The sequence below is a fragment of the Pinus tabuliformis genome, chromosome 8, assembly GCF_031772625.1.
Source record: "Pinus tabuliformis cultivar Carrire ecotype Pingquan chromosome 8, CPIR1, whole genome shotgun sequence".
Classification (NCBI taxonomy): domain Eukaryota; kingdom Viridiplantae; phylum Streptophyta; class Pinopsida; order Pinales; family Pinaceae; genus Pinus; species Pinus tabuliformis.
The window spans coordinates 308597610-308614489 of NC_142294.1; the positions used below are offsets into that span (position 1 = coordinate 308597610).

Here is a 16880-nt window from a genome sequence, read left to right on the forward strand (position 1 = left end):
TCAATAGAAAAGCTAAAAAGAAGATGGTAGAATATTAAAATTCCAAACTAGTGTGAATAGATTTTCAAAGAATGGATTTTCCAAATTACCTTTGAATCGAAGATGTCTTTCAACTTGCCAATTTGGTCCTCACAATCAGTGTTTAAAGAAACAACTGTGAGATTGAAAAAGAAACATTGTCATTTCAAAACAAGTAGAGAATCAAAACCATATGACATGTACAACAATGTAAATTATTGCGAGAAGTATTCTGCTCAATAGCTCAAACAATACAGCACCACTGACCTCCTTTTCATGGGCATTCTCATGAAAAAAATTATCTTATCTATCTTATTTTTGACAATATAGCACCATTCACCTCCTTTTTGTGGGCATCCTCATGAATAAATTTATCTTATCTATCTTATTTTTTAATTTTCAGAACAAAGCAAAGAATCCAAAACCAAATGGCATATATAACAAAGCAAATTATTACAAGTGTTCTGTTGGCATTGTTAGTTTTTGTAGCATCGGATGTGTTCTAGTCACGTAACTTGGTGGTGATGCTAGAATACATGAGATCTACATAACCCACAAATCGTTTCTGGAAATTACACCTAGAGATGGCTTAATTAGATTATTAACCTATTTTTTTAATGTTTCATAAGTCTAAACTTAGGAAAACAGGTTAATTAATCAGAATTAATTAAGTCAAAGTTAGAATTCTCTATGATCCAGAAATGATCTGAGTCAATGATTAAGATTTAATTAATTCAAAGTTAGAATTCTCTAGAAACTCACACAAATCGATCCAGAAATGCTCTGAGTCATTGATTAAGATTTAATCGCACCAATAGGAAGATATAAGAATGGATCGATGTGGTGATGGAAATGAGACACTTGGGCAGCGGTTCCTTGTGCAGATCGAGCCAGAAGCAATAGAGTTTGAGCCAGAGAGGGACGAAGTGTCAGTGAGGGGCAAGGACATTGATCCGGAGAGGCAGCAGCAAGAGGCTGAGTTATTCCCAGTGAAAGAACGCACAAGTGCAGGCAGCACAAGTGCCTGCACGAGCGTCAGGATTGCTTAGGGAATATCTTTGCTAGATTTTCTTGTTGTGGATTGCCAGTTTTCGGCATCCAGATTATACTCTGAATTTCACTGCTGCATAATAATAAAAACCCTCACTGCTGCACCGATTTTCCCACATTGGGTTTTTCCAGGGACATTTGTCCAAAAATAATTGTGTAAAATTTATGTGTGTGTGCTAGATTTTCTCAGTTTCCAGCGTTATTTTCTTCCGCAGTTTATTTGTGACAATCAAAGTGTGAATTATTTGATATTTGTTGTAGCAGATAAATTGTTAAATCAATTAACAATTAGAAAAATAATTTCCAGTTGTGATAGATAAAATTTTCACATGGAATCAGTGCGTGAGTGATCAGCCGAGAAACTCAGAAGCGGAGGACAAAATTTCATTGTTCGGAGGGAGCAGTAGGCCAAAATTATCAGAAGCTACGCAGTATCAAGACAAGCATGCTAAATTGCAGGGGCTAAAGTTCGATTTTCAGTTGCAAGTTGTCAAAAAAGTCCAGTTGCCCGGAATAGTGATTCTGACAGTCAACGGTAGCAGCAACAGCAGCTTATATTTTCGCTAAGCAAATTTTTGGTTGGACACAGAGGGTTTTGCAATAGTTTGTAGTTGCAGAATCAGCGTCAGGTAGAAGAGAAAATCACACACAGCAAAGAAGAGATTTCTCTCAGGGAACTTCAAGTTTCAGAAGTTCGATTTTCCATTGCAGTTTGGTAGTAACAGCTAGAAAATCTACGCATTCCAGAAGGAAGTGCGAGTAGCAGAGCAACAGCCAAACAGAGGGAAAGAGGGAGATTTCCAAGGTTTATTTTTTCTAGTTAATGAGTTTCCAAATTTTGCATATCTGTAAGATGGTCGTAGAAGATTGCTAGAGAAGGTAGTGCGAGTTAGCCATAATGAAGATCTGGGTAGCAAATCGACTTCTAGTTGCCTAAGGTAGATGTTGGAGGAAGTGCGAGATGCTCCTCCAAGATGTCAAGTGCTAGTTGCAGAATGAAGAAGGGTCCCAGCCAGGGACAAGGCTCGGAAGGAGGTAGTGAGGCACCAAATCCAGGTGGAGGAGTATGAGACTCCAGTGTGCCCAATGGGAAGAGTCCAGCGCGGTTGTAACAAGGAGATCAACAAGATCAGTTCCAAATTGTTGCAACGGGACCATCACCTTTACTACAGGATCCCACAGTATCATCGTAGCGATTCAGTGTCAACAAATGCAATCTGTCATTAGACCGTTGCAAATCTAGTTGCAGTCAATACCCAAGAGACAGTTGCAGAACTAGATCCAGTGACACAAGCAGTGCGAATTGCCCAGTTGCAGAATGTATGTGCAATTCCAGCCAGAAGATTCCCAGCACAAAGCTACACAATCTAGTTTCCAGTATAGGAGGACAGTGCGAGTTGCCAGGAGGGAGCAGAGGGATTTCCTAATAGGGAGATCGAGACTCAGAGGGAGTCTAGCTTCAAAGGGGGCATCCCTACGGAAGCTAACGCTTCATGATCTAGGGATATCAGACTCATTATTGCAGTGGTTGCAGCAGCAGTGCAGAGATAGTAGTAGCTGTTGATTTGGGGTAGCATCGGATGTGCTCTAGCCATGAAAAATGGTGGAGAGGCTAAAGCGCATGAGATCTCCAAGACCCATAAATGGTTTGGGCAGATTCTAACCGGTTTGGGAGATATTAAAATAATCAATATTTTAATGGAGTTTCTAAGTCTAAACTTAGGAAAAATAAAATATTAAAGGATATTAATATAAAACTCGGTTAGAAGGTTCCAAAAGTCATGGATCAAGCCAAATCTAATCTTAGCCGTTGATTAAAGATTTAATCTCAGTCGTTGATGGACCAACAAGAAAAGTATAAGAGGAGGCTTGAGGGTCAGTTGGAGAATACACCAAAGTGATCAGTGATTCATTTTGCTAGAGCGGGGTTGCTAAGCAAAGTTGAATCAGTGATCAGCAGCGAGGGGCAATGAGTACGAGGCAGAGAGGCAGGGACAATACTGGGAGACCAACACAGAAGTGGAGAGAGCCAGAGCAGCAGTCAGTCCAAGCTATGCAAAGCCCAGCAGAGGCAGCGCAGAGCCCAGAGAGACTGCGCCATCCACGCAGAGGGCAGAGGGAGTGACGCAGAGGCTCCCAGAGGCTGTGCAGTGCCTCAGAGGGCTAACACAGAGAGTCCTGGGACTGACTGAGGTCAGCAGGAGGCTGACGCAGAGGCCAGGAGGGCCAGCACTGAGCTTCAGTTGTGCCGGAAAGGGTTTCGTGGGACAGGTTTTCTAAATACCTGTTTCCGGATATAGAGGTATTGTTGCCGTATATTTTTCTCTGTTGGGTGAGCTGGTTTAGGCACCCAGTTGTACTCAGATAAACTACATAATAATATAACCCTCTGAATAGTTGCACTGATTTTCCTGCATTGGGTTTTTCCAGGGACATTGATCCAAAAATAATGGTGTCACTTGTGTGCTTGTTTTCTTTCAGTTGATGATCTGTAGATGTTGATATTGTACTTCTGTTTATTTTCAGTATTTAAATGGTAAATAATTTGTTAAGTAATTAAACAAGTAGGAAGAAATAAACCAGATAGTACAGGAAGAATTCCTAACGGGTTAGAATTAGAAATTCCAATGGTATCAAAGAGTGGTTGCAAATCACAGGAAAACTGAAGGCATCAGCCGAGTAGAGCATTTGCAACAGATTCAACTGTCCCAAGTGACAGAGTTGATCCTTGCACAAGGCGACAGAGGAAGGAGTGACGCAGAGGGACTGCGTCATCATTCTGGGCCAGAGAAAGGCAGCGCAGAGGCTAAGGGAGGCAGAATCAGGCTCACGCAGAGCCCCGCAGAGGCCAGGAGGGCTGACGCAGTTGACTAAGGGAGTTGATTTGCTAGTGCCGGGATTACGCAAAGCCAAGTGGCTCAATCCTTCAGTTGTTGGGGCATAGGAGGTTGTGGGTAGTTTGCGGAGTAAAGCTGGTGGTGTACTGTGGTTAGAACAGTACCTAACAGAACAAGACCAAGGTAGAGGGAGTTGTTGCCGAGGCGGATTTCTAGGCAAGGAATCATGATCAGTGTCAAACGATCGGAGTGGGGCAACTTAACGTTGGCAGAGGGATTTCCAGAAGGGAAATCGAGACTCAGAGGGAGTTGAACAGAGAACTTCCAGGCGGGAAGTTGAGAGACTCAGCAGGAGTTAAACAGAGGACTTCCAGGAGGGAAGTAGAGAGACTCGAAGGAGTCGACAGAGAAGAGCAAAGGGATGGCCGTGAATGGGCTGAGAGATCAGGATAGGCTGGATGGAGCGTCCAACTTTGTGGTCTGGAAGGCCATGATGTTGTCCATTCTAGACAGACATCGCATCAAGGGCTTCGCCTTGAGAACGAGGAGGCAATGGCTAAGGCTAAGTGCATCATCCTTGATGGGGTCAAGGATCATGTGGTACCACATATTGCCGAGAAGGAAACGGTAAAGGAGATGTGGGACACCTTGAAGACATTGTACCAGCATACTTTTGTGCAGAGAAAGATGCTCCTAGAGAATCAGTTAAGGGCATACCAGATGCAGAAGGGAGAGTAGATAGATGTCTTCCTCGGTCCGTTGAAGGAGATCCGCGACCAACTAACTTCCATAGGGGCCACGTCGGATGAGGAATTAATGGTGAGGACCGCACTTAACACAATTTCTGAGGATTGGGAGGTATTTGTCCAGAGCATACTGGGCAGGACGAGTCTTCCAGATTGGGAAGAACTGTGGCCGGCTCTTCGTCAAGAAGAGATCAGACAGCTAACCAAAGCAGGGAGTAGCGGTAAAGGAGTCAAGATCAAGGAGGAAGAAGAGGATGCGGCTCTAGCATCTACGGGAAAACAGGAGAAGAGGAAGAAGAAGGACCTCACCAAGGTCAAGTGCTTCCATTGTGGGGAACTGGGTCATTTTGCAAACCAGTGTCGGAGGAAGAAGAGTAAGGGAGAGGCTTCTGACTCGAAGGCAGAGAAAGAAGTCGAGGAGGATGACGATTGTGCCATGAGTGCTCATGTGCCACTTGAGAAGAAGTGGGGAGACATCGAGCTGTAGTCAAGGGTACTACAGGCGATGAGGGGCACGACCCTTGAGGTACCCAACCTCTTGGATTATACCTTGCTACGAGAGCCCCGAAGAGGAGTAGCAGGACTAGCGATGTCGATAGAGACGGATGCGAATGGAGCGGCAGAGAGTGCTACAGTGCAGTAATCCCCGGACAGCGCGAGGCTAGCAGGCTGCAACAGTGCGAGAGGCACGGGAGTGTTGCATCAGTGCAGGATGGCACAGGGAAGTGTGCAACGGTGCGAGATGCAGGGAGTTGTTGCAGCAGCGTAGAGGTCAGTAGAGGGAGCACTTGTTAGCGACAGAGGGAGCTTCAGCATCGAGAGTGTCTCTAACCTGACAGGGATGTCGGAGTTGGGTGGATCAGTTACTTACTTCTCAGTAACTGAGTTGCAGTGCAGCAGTTAGCAGTGGCAGTGCTATGGGCAACACGATGCAGCATGATGAGAGGGATGCAGTGCAGATGCAGTGCTGGGAGGATGGACCAGCAGCAACACAGATGCAAAGGGAGCTGTTGTACAGATGGAGCAGTGGCGATGGCAGGGCCATGGGCAGCAGTGCAAAGGATGTTGGGCGGGGAGGCCTAGCATCAGCACAGGGACCGATGCCGGATAATAAGGGTAATGCTCAGTATGGAGTATTGTTAGAGCACAGTCCTCGCTAAGAGGGAGTGTTGATTTGGGGTAGCATCGAATGTGCTCTAGCCATGAAAATTGATGGAGAGGCTAAAGCACATGAGATCTCCAAGACCCATAAATGGTTTGGGCAAATTCTAACCGGTTTGGGAGATATTAAAATAATTAATACTTTTAATGGAGTTCCTTAGTCTAAACTTAGGAAAAATAAAATATTAATGGGTATTAATATAAAATTGGGTTAGAAAGTTCCAAAAGTCATGGATCAAGCCAAATCTAATCTTAGTTGTTGATTAAAGATTTAATCTTAGCCGTTGATGGACCATCGAGAAAAGTATAAGAGGAAGCTTGAGGGTCAGTTGGAGAATACACCAGAGTAATCAATCATTCATTTTGCTAGAGCAGGGTTGCTAAGCAAATTTGAATCAGTGATCAGCAGCGAGGGGCAGTGAGTATGAGGCAGAGAGGTAGGGACAATACTAGGAGACCAACATAAAAGCGGAGAGAGCCAGAGCCGCAGTCAGTCCAGGCTATGCAAAGCCCAACAGAGGCAACGCAAAGCCCAGCAGAGGCAACGCAAAGCCCAGAGAGACTGCGCCATCCAGGCAGAGGGCAGAGGGAGTGATGCAAAGGCTCCCAGAGGCTACGTAGTGCCTCAAAGGGCTGACACAGAGAGTCCTGGGACTAATGCGGAGGCCAAGAGGGCCAGCACTGAGCTTCAATTGCGCTGGAGAGGGTTTCATGGGACAGGTTTTCAGAATACCTGTTTCCGAATATAGAGGTATCGTTGTCGTATATTTTTCTCTGTCGGGTGAGCCGATTTAGGCACCCAGATGTACTCAGATAAACTACATAATAATATAACCCTCTGAATAGCTGCACCGGTTTTCCCGCATTGGGTTTTTTCGGGGACATTGGTCCAAAAATAACGATGTCACTTGTGTGCTTGTTTTCTTTCAGTTGATGATCTGTAGATGTTGATATTGTACTTGTGTTTATTTTCAGTATTTACATGGTAAATAACTTGTTAAGTAATTAAACAAGTAGGAAGAAATAAACCAGATAGTATAGAAAGAATTTCTAACAGGTTAGAATTAGAAATTCTAACAGTAGCAGCAACAGTATGAGTAGATCAGAATTCATAGTCGCAGAGTTTGGGCAGGATCCTTGAGGTGCCCTCTTCATGGATCATTACCTTGCTACAGGGGCCCACAGTATTCGGTAGCAGGATGGATCAATGTCGGTGATGTAGTCAAATCTGGAGTGACAGTTGCAGACTAGTAGATGTCAAGTGCTAAGGAGCACAGTGCAGTGTTGACAATAGAGCATGAGGCTAAGTGCACAGTTAGCAGCAGCGCAGATTCCCAGTGGGCAAGGCAGAGGCTAGTAGTAGTTAGAACTCAGGAGACATACATATACTGAACACAGTTAATTCAGTATTTCGAATGATTCTCAGCTATAGTAGTTGCAGTTGTTACAGCAACAGATGAGAGGAAGTTGCAGTGCAGATGCAGGGTTGGCAGCAGTATGGCAGTATCAGCAGCAGCATGGATGCAGCATCAGAGTTGCGCAGTGGTTGGTGGGCAGTATGGCCAGACATCAGCAACACGACAGGAGATGATACAGAGATAGGGTGTTGTGGCAGGATGCAGCACTAGAACATAGTCCTCGCTAAGAGGGAGTGTTAGCTTTTGTAGCATCGGATGTGTTCTAGTCACATAAATGGGTGGAGGCTAGAATACATGAGATCTCCATAACCCATAAATTGTTTCTGGAAATTCCGCTTAGAGATGGATTAATTAGATTATTAACCTATTTTTTTAATGTTTCCTAAGTCTAAACTTAGGAAAATAGATTAATTAATCATAATTAATTAAGTCAATGTGAGAATTCTCTAGAAACTCACACGAATCGATCTAGAAATGATCTAAGTCATCAATTACGATTTAATCTTAGTCGTTGGAGTCCCAACAGGAAGATATACAAAGGGATCTATGTGGTGATGGAGTTGAGACACTTGAGCAACAGTGCCTTGTGCAGATCAAGCTAGCCGCAGTAGAGTTCGAGCCAGAGAGGGACACAATGTCAATGAGGGTTAGGGACAGTGATCCGAAGGAAGATTTCCAGATCCGGAGAGGCAGTAGCAAGAGGTTGATTTATTCCCAATGCAGGAACTCACGGGTGCAGCAACGTGAGAGCAAACAGCACGAGTGCAGGCAGCGCGAGCGTCAAGGTTGCTTAGGGAATATCTTTGCCAGATTTTCTTGATGTGGATTGTCAGTTTTCGGCATCTAGATTGTACTCAGAATTTCACTGTTGTATAATAATAAAAACCCTTACTGCTGCACCAGTTTTCTCACGTTGGTTTTTCCCAGGGATATTTGTCCAAAAATAACTGTGTAAAATTTGTGTCTGTGTGCTAGATTTTCTCAGTTTCCAGTGTTATTTTCTTCCGCAATTTATTTGTGAAAATCATTATGTGAATTATTTGATATTTGTCGTAGCAGACAGCAAATAAATTGTTAAATAGATTAACAATTAGAAAAATAATTTCCAGTTGCTGTGATAGATGAAATTTTCATAGGCATAGCTCAAACAATATAGCACCATTGACCTATTTTTTATAAGTATTTGTTATTAATAAGTATTTTTTCAATAGCGTATCTGTTATTAATAAAATTATCTTATCGGTTTACAAATGTAAAAACTCAAAAAACCACCACATTTTACATGATCATTAACCAGAAGGTAAAAATAGTCTTGTGGCAAGTGCAACACTTAGCAAACAATCATTCCTAAAATCTATTATAATAAAATGCAACCAAACTTCATTTTAAGGAGAAAAAAAGTAACATTTTTGCATGCAAAAGGCACTAAAGCAACCCAGAAATTGTTGTAAATACTAGGGGGGGGTGAATCAGTATCTTTTCATATCAATTTTATCAGTTAAAAACATTTATATTTGGAACACAGAAATAGATAACAGGAATAGATGCTTTTATTAATATGATCTCTGCAATAAATCAAGTACAATATATATATATATATATATGGTTTCAATCAGTTGCCAAGCACCAACTTGGACTCTTTGTGAGGCTCCAACCTCCAGAGCACCAACTTTGTCTTGTCAAGGCACCAACCTCAAGGGCTCCAACCCTCTGCTGTAAACTGTCTAGATCTATTTGGTTGTAATTCTCTGCTCCCAACCCTACTGGACCTATGACTTACTTCTATCCTCTTGTTCCTTCCACTTCTGCCAAAACTCCGGCTTCCTTTGTTTCTTACAGTTCGCCAACCACCCTAAACATTCCTTGTTCTCTGTTTTATATGCCTGATACACCTGACCTTTGGCTTCCTCCTTGCTTGCTTGAGCTTCAGCTTCCTCAACGCTCGCTTGATCTTTCAGCTTCCTCTGCGCTCACTCTTCGGCTTCCTCTGTCTCTTCGAATCCATCAATACTCACAGGACACGTTAATGTGGAAGAGAGGCCGAATTACAATAATGTTGCATATTAAAGAAAATATCAGAGAGGCCCCCTTTTTTTTAATATTCATACAATATACATTAATAATCCCACAATCGCAATCGCAACCTAGCCGATGCCCCATTAACATAGTTAGAAATATATAATGGGTGGTCCCACCAGCCACGTCACTATCTCAATCGCAATCGCAAGTTTCTAGAGGTCTTTTATACGTCGTGCCTATAACATCGTCGATGGCCGATTGTCGATTGCCCCTACTGGATGTGATATGATTATAAACTGTTTTTAATAATTCCATCGGGTCCGTGTATATATATATATCGCAATCGCAATTTATAGTGTGCCATTCCTTTATAACTTGCGATGCATAACCTTCGATACGGCGGACGCGATATAGCATTAGGGCATATTACAATGGTGATGACGTAACCCGCTCGGACACAGTTCCCGAGGTTTAACTTTATCGGGTTCATTCTCCACTGTAGATTTCAACCCCCAAAATCCGACGGTCTACAGCGATTTCGGGTGGACTACTTGCACGAGAGTTACCCGCCTGAAATGAGCGGTTTTTCTCTCCTCTAGTTGCTACGTGTCAACCATTGAATGGAATCAGGCGCTCTCCTCTAAATACCACTTACCATTTTGCATCTGCCTGAAATCCCGCTTATAGCTTTAAATCCATCCTTCATCTTGGTTAACACCCCGAATTGATTCGCTTCCGATGACCATAGATCTTCTACCATCGACGGCTCCACGACTCTCCTCCGGATTCCTTTTCCGCTAGAACGAAAAACTCATCTCCACCGTTCATCTCTTAACGCCATCCAATACGACTCCACAGCTAACAACTTCCAATATTCTCTACTCTGATATGTTCCTCTTTGCTTCCAATGACCTCTTCCTCTTACGCTTTGGCTTCATGATGGCTTCCGATAACTTGTTTCCGATGAACTCTTTCGATATGCCTCTCTTGATAGCTCCTGTGACTTCCAATATTCTCTGCTCTGATATTATGCAATACTCCTCTGATGTGTTCCTCTTCTGATGGCTTTGCTCCTTGGCTTCTTGCTCCTGTTTCTTCATGGATCCGCTCTGCTTGGCTTCACATCATTGTTTACTCATCCAGAATATTGCCATATTGACATCAATGACAATCTAGGTCAACAATCTCCCCCTTTGTCATTGATGGCAATATTCTTCTTCTCTCCCCCTTTGACATCAGTGGCAAAGGAGTGCACAAGGACTCCCCCTGTCGAACTGCTCCCCCTGTCCTACAACATCTTTATGAATCAACTTAAGTGATGCTAAAGAGATAACCCCCATCTTTTGACGAAGATGTTCAAATGCTTCTCGAGGAAGAGGTTTTGTTAAAATATCAGCTATCTAGCTATCTGCTCCTTAGTATTGATATATTCCAAGACGATGTTTGTTCAGCTACTTGTTCACGAAGGAAATGATACTTGATTGGTATATGTTTGGTTTTTCAGTGCATCACTGGATTTTTGCTAAGGTTGATCGCACTTGTGTTATCACAATAGATGGTAATTGGTTGATTTGTACCTGTGTTGACATCTTTTAGAGCTTCCTTCATCCATAGTATTTGAGTACAACAATCTGCGGCAACTATATACTCGGCTTCAGCTGTAGATAGTGATATGAATGTTTGTTTTTTGCTGAGCCAAGATACTAAACAGTCTCCAAGGAAGAATGCATTTCCACTAGTACTTTTTCGATCATCGACACTTCCGGCCCAATTAGCATCGGTGTATGCAGTCAAAGTAAGAGTTGAGCTCTTAGGGTACCAGAGACCAAAATCAGGAGTTTCTTTCAGGTATTTGAGAATTCTTTTTACAGCCAACAAATGGGATTGTTTAGGAGCTAATTGAAATCTTCCCACCATTCCTACTGCTTGCATAATGTCGGGTCTCGTAGCAGTTAAGTACAGAAGGGCTCCAATTATTGACCTGTAATGAGTTGCATCTACCGAAGGGGAGTCATCATTTTTGCTCAATTTGCAACTTGTGGTCATAGGTGTGCTCATGGGTGCACAGTCTTCCATTCCATGTCTTTTAAGCATGTCTTTAAGATATTTGGCTTGAGATATAAACATGTCTGTCATGGTTTGAGATACTTGTAGTCCAAGGAAGTGAGATAACTCTCCTATCATTGACATCTCGAACTCTTTTGACATATTTTGAGAAAACTCATGGCTCATCTCATCATTATTACTAGCAAAAATCAGATCATCAACATAAACAAGTGTGACTAGTAACTTATCCTCATCCGTCTTTATGTAGAGATTACTTCCTGCCACCCCCTTCTTGAAGCCTTGTTGTAGATAGTGATCAATCTTGTGTACCAAGCTCTACAAGCTTGTTTCAACCATATAATGCCTTTTTCAACTTACAAACAAGGTCTTTTCCTTTTGTTAGATTAAACCCTTCTGGTTGCTCCATGTAGACTTCTTCCTTGAGTTCCCCATTCAGAAATGCTGATTTTATGTCCATTTGATAGATTTTGAATCCTTTTGAGCAAGCAGATGCCAAGAACATCCTAATAGCTTCCACATGAGCTACTGGTGCAAATGTTTCTTCAAAGTCAATTCCTTCAATTTGTGAATAGCCTTTACAAACAAGCCTTGCCTTGTTTCTGATGATTTGTCCATCTTCATTCATTTTGTTTTTAAACACCCACTTGGTTCCTATTATGTTTTTGTCCTTTGGACGAGGTACCAGCTCCCATGTCTCATTCTTCTCAATTTGAGACATTTCTTCTTCCATGGCTTTTACCCAATGAGGATCCTTACTTGAGTAAATGTTTCTAGTTCTATCATGGATAGAAGAGCAATATCATTTTTCTTTGGTGCATTTGTCATCCTTCTTTGGGTTTGCATCCCTTCATCTATATTGCCAATAATCTTCTCTTCCGGGTGATATTTTTGGAGAAGTTTCATCTTTGAAGGAGTTTGAGATGGTTCTTTTTCCTTAGGTATTTCTTGATTTTTTTTCTTCTTCTTCAGGTTCTTCTTCTTCAATGAGAGGATCAACTTCATGTTCTTCAATTTCTTTCTCTAGAAGGTCTTCATCAATCTTCACATCAATGCTTTCCACTATTTTCCGTAGTCGGTTATTGTAGCACTTGTAGGCTTTGCTTATTATAGAATATCCAAGGAAGATCCCTTCGTCAACCCGAGAATCAAATTTTCCTGGTGAGCCATCATTGATTTTTATGAAGCACTTGCTTCCAAAAATCTTGAAGTATTTTACTGAAGCACGTCTTCCTTTCCATAATTCATAAGGAGTCTTTTCATTATCTGGTCTTAATTGAGTTCGATTCAAGGTATAGACAGCTGTCCCGACTGCTTCTCTCCAAAATTTTGGCTACAAGTCAATTGTTATTAACATTGTTCTTGCCATTTCTTGAACTGTTCGATTTCTTCTTTCAACTACCCCATTTTGCTTGGGTGTTCTGGCAGTAGAGAGTTCTCTTTTAATTCCATGTATTTTACAGAATTCATTAAATTCTTTTGATGTGAATTCTCCCCCTCTATCTGTTTTGAGGCACTTAATCTTTGAGTCCTTTTCATTTTCTACAAGAGCTTTAAGATTCTTAAAACACTCGAATGCTTCAGATTTATATTTTATAAAATATATCCACATCATTCTAGTATAGTCATCAACAAATAAAGCAAAGTACCTTTCTCCTTGGAGTGTCGGAGTTCTAGTTGGTCCACATAAATCAGCATGGATGATCTCCAAAGGCTTTGATGTAGAAAACTCCTTGGTCTTGTGGCTGGTTCTGGTTTGCTTTCCATGTTGACATGGACCACATATTCCTTGATTTGGTTTGAATAACTTTGGAATGTCTCGTACTGCTTTAATCTTGCTGATATTGATCAAGTTATCGAAGCTTGTATGTCCAAGTCGCTTGTGCCACAACCAACTTTCATCTGTTTGACTTAAGTAGCATTTATCTTCTTGAAACTTGTTCAAAATATAGATGTTGTTTGGTGTTCTAACCCCTTTTGCCACAAGTTCCCCTGAGGAAGAGTTCCTTATTTCACAGTCTTTGGTGCTAAAGACAACATTATGTCCTTGATCACAGATTTGGCTAACACTCAGGAGGTTGTGTTTGAGCCCGTTTACTAGCAAAGCATTTTGAGCTTTTCCTTTTCCATTAATAAGAGTAACAGTTCCTTTTCCAGCAATTTTGGCAGATCCACTTCCAAAGGATACATTTCCTTCTTTTTTGTTCAATGAGACAAACTTCCTTTTGTCCCCTGTCATGTGTCTGGAGCACCCACTATCAACAAACCAATGAATTTCATTATTTTGAGCACATAGAGCTAGGCCACATTTATCCGTGTTGGGATTCTCACTTCTTGCTTTTCCTCTTTTGAGTGGGCAATTTTGTTCATTGTGTCCATTATTATTACATAATGAGCAAATCAGATCAAATTTGGCCAAGGGATCAAAAGAATTGTAGGTCTTGATTTGTCCTTGCCCTTTGGGGCCATATGGTTTGTTTATTTGATCCTTCAATTTTGGTGTGTCATTCTTACGAGCCATGCAATGTCTAGCTTGATGACCAAAATTTTTACAATGGAAACAATGCCCAAAAAAGATAGTTTTGTACCTGTTGTAATAGCCATGATTTGAATCAACATTCTTCCTTGGAGTTACTCTCTCTTCATTCTTTGGATCTGGGATGAGCCTTTGATGAAATAATCTTTCTTCTTTTGGGTTGTTGGAAAGTACGTCGGCATAGCTTTTCGCATTATTCTTAGTACTTGATGATTCTCCTTTAAAACCTATTCCAGATTTGTCATGTTGAGGTTTTTGATTATTTAGGATAGTGTCAAGTATTTGAGAGCTTTTCCAACCCTTTTTAACTTGCTCCAATTCCTTCCTCAAAGATACTATTTCGGCTTCACGTTCTTCGCAAGCTTCTTCTTTTTCTTTTAGCTTATTTTTCAAGAGATCTTCCCTTCTTTTTGTTTCCTCATTTTCTACTTTGAGAGAAATGATTTTATTCCGTAATTTCTCATTTTCTTCAATGGCACTTATTAACAATTCATCTACATTTCCATCTAGCCATGCATCATCATTTGTGAATGCCATGAATAATACTTCTTGGCTTCCAGCATGGTCATTTTCTTCATCTGATTCTTCATTACCTCCTTTGCGATAAGGGAACTGGTTAGTTGATTTCTTTTTGATGACTGCAAATTCATCTTCATCAGACTCGTCTTGCTTAGAGAGGAAATTATTCTTATTGAACCCTTTCTTTTTGTATACCATCCTTTTGTAATTTTCTTCATCATCACTATCATGCTTATGAGGACATTTTGCAACATAATGACCTATTTTTCCACATTTGAAACAAATAAGAGGGTATTTACCTTTTAGCTTAGATCCTTTCTTCAGCCTTCATGCAAATTGCGTCAATTCGGATTCAACATTGTTGTCATCACTACTGACATTCCTTTCTTTCGCCTTTTTTTATTTTGAGGCCTTGAATGCTGAATCTTTGGAACTTGGGCAACCTTTTCTCATCTCATAGGCAATGAGGATTCCATGGAGTTCATCCATCTTGAGAGTATCTAGATCCTTCATTTCTTCTATGGCACTTACTTCGGAGTCAAATTTGTCTGGGAGAGATCTTAAGACCTTTTGAATAATGGTGCTTTCTTCAATGTTTTCTTCCAATCTTTTAAGAGAGTTGACCACTTCAGCTACTTGGAGAAAGTATGATGCAATATCTTCTTCATCATCCATTTTCAGACTTTCAAATTGCCTTCTATGAATTTGAAGCTTTGCCTTCTTGACTTTGGAGTCCCCATCGTATAAGCTAATTAGCTTATCCCATACTTCTTTGGCAAAGTTACAATTCATGAGTTTTGTAAATTCAGAATCAGTGATTCCACTAATGATGGAGTTTAAGGCTTTTGGATTTGCAACATAGACTTTCCTCTCGTCTTGATTTGTTAGAAGAGTGGAAGGAGCTATGTACTCATTTAAGACCAAATGCCAAACTTTAGGTCCAAGGGGCATTAACTAGTAGGACATTCTCTTTTTCCAGAAACCAAAATTTGTGCCATCGAACAAAGGAGGTCTTCCTGACACTTCTTGATTTCTCATCATGACTAAGAATCCTTCTTCAAGTTGTTAGGCTGATATGAAGAAGCCCACTCTGATACCAATTGCTGTAAATACTGGGGGGGTGAATCAGTGTTTCTTTTCAATTATCATTTTTATCAGTTAAAAACATTTACACAGAAATAGATAACAAAAATAGATGCTTTTATTAATATGATCTCTGCAATAAATCAAGTACAATATATATATATATATATATATCGTTTCAATCAGTTGCCAAGCACCAACTTGGACTCTTTGTGAGGCTCCAACCTCTAGAGCACCAACTCGGTCTTGTCAAGGCACCAAACTTGAATTTAGGAGCACCAACTCCCAGGACACCAATCCTTTCAGTTCTGAGGCACCAACCTCAAGGGCTCCAACCCTCTACTGTAAACTATCTAGATCTGTTTGGTTGTAATTCTCTGCTCCCAACCCTACTGGACCTATGACTTACTTCTGTCCTCCTGTTCCTTCCACTTCTGCCAAAACTTCGGCTTCCTTTGTTTCTTACAGTTCGCCAGCCACCCTAAACTTTCCTTGTTCTCTGTTTTATATGCCTGATACGCCTGACCTTTGGCTTCCTCCTTGCTCGCTTGAGCTTCGGCTTCCTCAATGCTAGCTTGATCTTTCAGCTTCCTCTACGCTCACTCTTCGGCTTCCTCTGTCTCTTCGAATCCATTAATACTCACAGGACACGTTAATGTGGAAGAGAGGCCGAATTACAATAATGTTGCATATTAAAGAAAATATCAAAGAGGCCCCTTTTTTTAATATTCATACAATATACATTAATAATCTCGCAATCGCAACCTAGCCGATGCCCCATTAACATAGTTAGAAATATATAATGGGTGGTCCCACCAGCCACGTCACTATCTCAATCGCAATCGCAAGTTTCTGGAGGTCTTTTATACGTCGTGCCTATAACATCGCCGATGACCGATTGCCAATTGCCCCTACTGAATGCGATATGATTATAAACTGTTTTTAATAATTACGTCGGTTCCGTATATATATATATCGCAATCGCAGTTATAATGTGACATTCCCTTATAACTTGAGATGCATAACCTCCGATACGGCGGACGCGATATAGCATTAGGGTGTATTACAATGGTGATGACGTAACCCACTCAGACACAGTTCTCAAGGTTTTACTTTATCGGGTTCATTCTCCACCGTAGATTTCAACCCCCAAAATCCGACGGTCTATAGCGATTTCGGGTGGACTACTTGCACGAGAGTTACCTGCCCGAAATGAGCGGTTTTTCTCTCTCCTCTAGTTGCTACGTGTCAACCATTGAATGGAATCGGGCGCTCTCCTCTAAATACCACTTACCATTTTGCATCCGCCCGAAATCCCGCTTATAGCTTTAAATCCGTCCTTCGTCTTGGTTAATGCCCCAAATTGATTCGCTTCCGATGACCGTAGATCTTCTACCATCGACGGCTCCACGGCTCTCCTCCGGATTCC

The 16880-nt window shown here is 41.5% G+C and overlaps 1 protein-coding gene across 3 annotated transcripts in view; it reads right to left on the reverse strand.

Annotated features, from left to right (window-relative positions):
* The window catches only part of LOC149235370 (endoribonuclease Dicer homolog 3a-like), a 421567-nt gene that overhangs the window by 344900 nt on the left and 59787 nt on the right, over nt 1-16880 (reverse strand). For all 3 annotated transcript variants that reach the window (XM_089372092.1, XM_089372093.1, XM_089372091.1), the window contains exon 5: nt 90-154. In XM_089372092.1, coding sequence (XP_089228218.1) covers nt 90-154 — 65 coding nt within the window. The remainder of the gene's footprint in view (nt 1-89; nt 155-16880) is intronic.